General features: G+C 24.3%; 2 protein-coding genes across 2 annotated transcripts in view; both read left to right on the top strand.

Moving 5' to 3' along the window:
- Positions 1 to 2,051: 2,051 nt before the first annotated feature.
- Positions 2,052 to 7,075, top strand: part of LOC117178806 (E3 ubiquitin-protein ligase PPP1R11) — an 18,573-nt gene continuing 13,549 nt past the window's right edge. Inside the window, exon 1 of the mRNA XM_033370290.1 lies at positions 2,052 to 2,234. Coding sequence (XP_033226181.1) covers positions 2,160 to 2,234 — 75 coding nt within the window. The 5' untranslated portion in view covers positions 2,052 to 2,159. The remainder of the gene's footprint in view (positions 2,235 to 7,075) is intronic.
- Positions 2,315 to 7,075, top strand: part of LOC117178805 (succinate--hydroxymethylglutarate CoA-transferase) — an 11,642-nt gene continuing 6,881 nt past the window's right edge. The window contains exon 1 of the mRNA XM_033370289.1: positions 2,315 to 3,017. Coding sequence (XP_033226180.1) covers positions 2,512 to 3,017 — 506 coding nt within the window. The 5' untranslated portion in view covers positions 2,315 to 2,511. The remainder of the gene's footprint in view (positions 3,018 to 7,075) is intronic.

Below are 7,075 nucleotides of genomic sequence, written 5' to 3'. Positions count from 1 at the left end.
TTTTTATTTTAGTAATTTAAGCTTACGCGAATTATTTCTAACATTTTTTCATCTTGAAAAATTAACAAATTTGATATTGAAATCTTTTACATTTTTTGTTGTTGAGACCTTATAGAAAATCATTTCAAATATTATAAAATCGTTTAAAATATTGTCTTAAAATTAGTTTATAAAAATCAAATATCATTTGAAAATTTCCCACGAATATTAAGAATTTGTTGTATTATCTTCTACATTTTCAAAAAACCTTCAAAAACTGCTATACTTTTTGTTTGAAATCTTCAAAAATCGATTTTTTAAAGTTTGGAAAATCTTCATATTATTTTTGAATGTTTTCAACACTTCTAAATATTCCTTTAATTTACTCTAATCTTATATGGAATTTCTAAACTTTTCAATTTTTAAAAAAAGGAAAATTTTGCTTTAAAAAATTCCACATAATTTTTTGAAAATTTAGGGAATCTTTCAAAATGTTTTCAAACATTTTATTTTTTAAATTAATTTTTTTTTAAATCATTTGAAATTTCCCAAGAAGCTTAAGAGATTTTTTGTATTCTCTTGAATCCTTTGAAAATTCTTGAAACACTTTTGAACTTTTCGTTCAAAATGTTTATTTAAATTTGGTAAAATTGCAAAATCTTTTGAAATTTGCTGCAATCTTGTGCAATTGTCTCTTAAAATTTATTTTCAATATAATAAATCATAAAAGATAGTCGCAGGAAATTTATGAATTTTTTTTCAAACCTGATGAAAACTCCACAATGAAAAAAAAAAGATTTTTTGAAATCTTTACATATTTCATTTTTTATATCTTCTGAAAACTTCTGTGTATCTTTTAAACTTACTCGAATTCTTTCTAGAATTTTCTAATCTTGAAAAATTGAACAATTTTGCTTTAGCTTATTTGACATTCTTGTTTGAAATTTTAGAAATTCACTTAACATGTTTTGCAATCTATTTAAATATTCTCTTAAAATTGGTTAATGAAAATAAAATATAATTTGAAAATTTCCCAAGAACATGCAGAATTTTTGTATTTTCTTGTACCCTTTTCAACATTCTTTAAAAACTTTCAAACTTTTTGTTCAAAATGTGGAAAAATCTATTTTTTTAAAGTTTGAAAATCTTTCTACATAATTTTTGAATATTCTTCACACTTCTAAATAACCCTTTACCTTATTCTAATATTATTTGAAAATTTATCATTTTTAAACTTTGTAAATTTTTAAAAATGAAAATTTTTGTTTTCAAATATTCTAGACACTTTTTTGAAAATTTAGGGAATCTTTTACAAAATTTTGAAATATTTCTCATTTTTTTTAGAAAATCACTTAAAATTATTTGGAATCTTTTTAAATATTCTTTTAAAATTAATTTTTCAAGTTAAATTTTTTTATTTTTATAGTAAACTTCAGAAAAATTGGTATTATCTTTAAGTCGTTCAAAATGCTTAAAAACCTTCTAAAGTTTTTGTTTTAAATGTTTAAAAATCTACATAAAAAATCTTTTCAAGTTTTAAATTATATTTAAATCTTTTTAAAACTTTAAACAGCTCTTAAACTTATAGACACATTTTTTCTCGAGATTTGCTTCAAAATCTGCAACATACTTTTTCGACATTTTTGGAAATCGTTTGAAATGCTTTGGAACCTTTTTCAATTTTTTATTAAAAATCATGTTTAAAAATAAAAAATCATTTGAAATTTTCTCGAGAATCTAAAGATACATATTTTAAAGTGAAATGTTAAGGATAATATAAGTTTCCAATATTAGAACATCATTTCCAATCAAAATTGTCTCCTTTATCAATAATGCAAAAAAATTGTAATCTTTATTTACAAATAAACAAATTTAAATTAACGAATCAGGTTTTCGAAAACAATGTATCAAAAATATTGTGACTGCAACTTTTTAAGAAAAGTACTTCAGATTTTTCTTTTTGAGTATGGCGCTAAAATAACATTCTTCCCTAGCCCCTGTCTGATTGGTTGAGGAAAAATTGTACACGCATGCAGCACGCGCAGGCCGCAAACGAAATTTCAAAATGGCGACGCACGTTCTCTGAATTGTTCACAACTGTCAAAAGCCCACGAAAATTTCTGAAATTCAAACAATTTTAAACGTATTCTCTCACATTTTTTGACAAACGTGAAACCAAAATGGAACGGACATTATCAGGCCAATCAGCTCCTTCAAAAACGATCTGCGAAGAAGATGTTTCGGACGCACCTACGGTAAGTCCCGGTTTGTTATGTCATACTATAATTTGAATCACAAAACGTGACGCTGTTCCCTTTATCGCGAGAGAAACTGAATGACAAATGATTTATGTTTTTATCAGTAAGTATGTGTACCTTGCTCGGAAAGTAAACAACTTTTAGAGACAGTGTCTGGATCGTAGTCTTCATGTAACTTTCAGACTGACATTATTCCTCGTGATTATTTACATCACAATCACGAAAAATAAACAAGTAAAATCAGTGTGGAATCATTGAATTTTAATCTTTTATAATGATCAAGCCTTCATTCACTGCATTTCCGATCCAAACTTTGAGGTTTGTGTATCGATCTCAATCAGCGAGACAAACAAGTTTTTATTCGACAAATGAATTTAAATCTCCCTTAGCTGGAATTAGGGTCATTGATTTGACAAGAATTGTAGCTGGGCCTTATTGCACAATGATTCTTGGTGATTTGGGTGCCGAGATTTTAAAAATTGAAGAACCTGGTGTTGGAGATCAAGCGAGAAAGTGGGGACCATTTTTTGGAGATTCGAAAAAAGCTTCCGCGTATTTCGTCAGCTTGAATCGCAATAAGAAAAGTGTTTGTATTGATCTGAAAAGGGGGAGGGATATTATTTATGATTTAGCGCGAAAATCTGATGTGTTGATGGAAAATTATGTGCCTGGAAAATTATCACAGTATGGATTAAGTTTTGAAGATATCCATAAAGTTGCTCCGCATTTAATTTATTGCTCGTTGACTGGATACGGATACGATGGTCCTTATATGAACAGGTATTATTTTTGATTTCATAAAAGCTATTATTTTTTTTATTTAAGGCTTTGGACCTCTTACGATCAATTTTTTGAGCAAATTTAGTTTTGGAGTCATCTGCAAATTACTTCTCCATACAAATGTTATAATAAATGTGTTAATCAAGAAAAGGTTTAAAAAAAAATAGTAAAATTTATAATCATTTCAATGATTAATTTTTTATTAATAAAGCCCAATTAAAAAAAAAAATACATTTTTAATTAAATAGTTTGAACAATGGATGCGATGCTAGTACAAATTTAATTTGATTAATTTTTTCGATTATACAATATTAGTTTTCAAACAACCAGTTGAATTTTTAACAAATCAATTAAATTTTCAGTTACAAAAATTAATTTTTAACAATAATTAAATACGTTTCTAACTAAAATGATGAATCTTCGATCAAAAACAAATTAACTTTTAGAAATGTAGTTCAAAATTCGACCAAGAAGTAGAATTTTCAACCAAAAAGGTGAATTTTCAAGAAAATACATCAATTCACTAACAAATGGTTAAATTTTCTAAGAACATTTTTAATTTTTGAGCCAGAAATACAATTTCTCTACTAAACAGTTGAATTTTTAACAAAAAAAACTTTATCTAAATCGAAACAGATTAATTTTTAACCAGAAAATTGGATTTTTTATCCACAAAGATAAGTTTGCTACAAAACAGTTGAATTTTCAACAAAATAGTTCAATTTTCAACTAAAAACATAAGGTTTTAATACAGAAGATTAATTTTTTACTAAAATAGATGAACTATCGAGAAAGTACATACATTTTTGACCAAATAGTTAATTTTACTAACAAATTAATCAATGCTCGAGTCAAAAATACAATTTTTCCTCATTTGTACTTGGAAAAACTTTAGTTTTAAGAGAAAATTATTAATTTTTAACCAAAAAATTGCATTTTTTAACCGTAAAGATACGATTTTTCTATAAAACAGTTCATATTTCAGCAAAAGACTCATTTTTCAATTGAAGCAGATTATTTTTTAACCAGACCATATGAATTTTTTAACAAAAGAAAATCAATTTTCAACCAAATAGTTGAACATCCATGAAAACAAGTTGTTAGTGAAGAATGAAAAATGAAAAATTGTAATGAAATTGTTGAATTTTCAAGCTAAATAGACGAATTTTCAACAAAATAATTCAAATTTGAACAAAAAAGGACGAATTTTGAACCAGAAATATAGTAGTAGACTTTTTAATACAAAATATTCCAGTTTCGACCAAAAATAGTTGAATTTTAAATTACCTGCTAAAAATTGATCTATTCTGATACAGAACTAAATTTTTTTGTTAAAATTCATATTTTCGGGTTTCAAATTAAATTATTTTAAGAAAATTTGCCTTTTCTTATAAAAATTCAACATTTTGGATAAAAAAATTTTAATTTACCAACAAATCTTCTTTTGTTGAAAATTCAACTATTTTATTGAAAATTTGTTTTTTGCTTTGAAAGATCAACTATCAGATTTTTCACTGAGAGTTTATCTTTTTCAATTGAAAGTTCATTTACTTCGTTAAACTACTTTCTTAAAAATTCTTTTTTTTTGTTTGTTGAAGTTTAATCTCTGTAATTGAAAATGTAACTATTTTCTTGAAAAATTATTTTTTAAACTGAAAATATAAGTATTCCGTTTTTGATTCAAAATGAATCTTTTTTACCTAGTTAAAAATTTAACTATTCGCTTGAAAATTCATTTATTTTGTTGAAAATTCTTATTTTTTGGTAGAAAATTGATCTTTTGTTTGAAAATTTTCTACTCTCTCGAACGAAAGATCTTTTTTGTTTAAAATTCAACTATTTTTTTGAAAATTCGTCTTTTTGATGATTTTCATTTTTTTTTTATTTAAAATAAAAGTCTTTTTTAGTTGAAATATAAAAATATTACATTACATCTATTGGGAATGGTTAAACTGCCATGCGCCACCTGGTGAAAAAAATCCGAATTAGAATGAATAGGTACGATTTTAAAGATGCATTTTAATTTGCGCATAAAACTGTTTATTATGACATCATTCAGTTTAAAATGCGCATTTCCAAAATCGTCCACTTTAACAAATTTAAAATTTTAGATTTTAATTGTTTAGTGTACATTTTATTTCAAAGAATTTTGTCATTTAGTTTTAAATACTTAAGCCATTAAAAATTAGAACCGTTTGAAATCGAAGATTTCAGATAAACACATTTTTAGCTGATCAACTGTGATTTTTAAAAGTGATTTGTTCTTTATGATTTAAAAAGTGAATAATAATTAATTTTACAAAACAATTTGAAATCTGCTCGCAATTTTTGATTACCGCCTGATTGAAGCTTTATAAACTGTTTTCAATTTTAAAATAACCTTAAAATAATATATTCATAATTAAAAGCTTTGAATAAATTTTACATATTATTTTAGTCTAAAATATTCAATTTTTAAACCATTCAATTTGAAAATTTTTAATTAAAAAAAAAGAGAATTACTTAATATTTAGAAATATCTCTCCGTTTATTTAAAATCAGCAAATATAGTAAAATATTATAAACTAAATTTTGAACGCGAGATTTTAATTGTTCTATTAAAAAAAAAAAAACTTAATTTTTATGTAAAATTGTTGAACTTCGATATATAAATAAGAATTGAACACATATTATTCTATAAATAAATTCAAGGAAATTAAGAAATATTTAGAAGTTTTGAAAAAATTCAAATTCAATAAAAAGTCTGAAATGATTTGAAATAATTTAAACAAAGTGTCTACATGTACCGACAAAATCTGGCTATTAGTAACAAAATTTTGGTCTAAATATCCCACGGCCTAATTTAAAACAAAGTATAGAGTTTGGCAGATTTCGTACAAAATATTAAAAAGATTTTTAAGAATTTAGAATGGCTTCAGAAGATTAAAACCCGTTTCCTATGAAAATTAATAATGATTTTTATCTTGAAAAGATAATTTTGAGTGATTATTCAAAAAGATTTAGAAAGATTTACAAAATTATTAAAAATGAATGTGCAGGATTTTAAGGAAATTTGTTTAATTTGGTAGAATTTAAAGAACAAATTTAGAAAAAATCGGATTCATTTTAAAGGATTTTTAGAAGTTTTTAAATAATTTCGAAAATAATAAAAAATTTGATAAAAAAATGTAAACAACATGCAGATGTTTCAAGATTTTAAAATAAAATTTGGAAGCATTTTAAGGATTTTTTAACCATTTAAAATGTAAATAATATAACTTTTAATTTCAGAAGTTTTCAGTTTATAAAAAAATGTAATCATTCAATTTTTAATGTTTCTGGCTTAAAATTGCTTTAAATTATATCATTTAAATTTTTTTTTTGAATTCATTGATTAATTCTTCAAATTAGACATTAGAGAATTGAAAATGATAAGGTGGATTTATATTTTTTAAACTGAATTTGAATCTATGAACTCTACAATTGATTAAATTCTCAATTTGGCTGGTTAATTGCATTTAATTAAAAACTGTTCAGTTCAAAAATGCTAGTAGCTTCCATTTTATACGTATAAAGTACTGTGCATTTTAATCAGATTTAAATACAAAATTATTGAATTAAAAAACTTTTAAACTTCAGTTTTAAATGTTTTAAATTCAAGAGTTCCACTTTGAGTGCTTTTCTTTGCAGCTCAGTTTTTATTCATTTCAATGGAAACAGAGTTGATTTTTTAAATTTCATTGACCATGAAAAATGTTTGCGAACTGGGAAAAAACCGGGAATTTTTTTCTTGGATTAAAACGGACACCCTAAATCGTCAATTATTCGTATTCTTCGCATAATCTGGATAAAATTTGTCGCTACATACATTAATTAAAATTTATAGAAACTTAAATTCCTTGAAAGTTACATGAAATAGTGAAGTAATTTTTTTTTAAAACCTATTTGACAAAAATGTGTTTTTCATTGTATAAGATGATGAAATTGTGGGTCCGGATGCAATAAGGGCACATAAAATTTTTTCGTGCGAAAACGAAGTCCCCTGGAGGCTTTAGAAAAAATTTTCGAATTTTAATTTT

This window comes from Belonocnema kinseyi, chromosome 8 (genome assembly GCF_010883055.1).
Source record: "Belonocnema kinseyi isolate 2016_QV_RU_SX_M_011 chromosome 8, B_treatae_v1, whole genome shotgun sequence".
Taxonomy (NCBI): Eukaryota; Metazoa; Arthropoda; class Insecta; order Hymenoptera; family Cynipidae; genus Belonocnema; species Belonocnema kinseyi.
The sequence above is the reverse complement of the archived record's forward strand: the minus strand, read 5'-3'. Positions and strand labels throughout refer to the sequence as shown.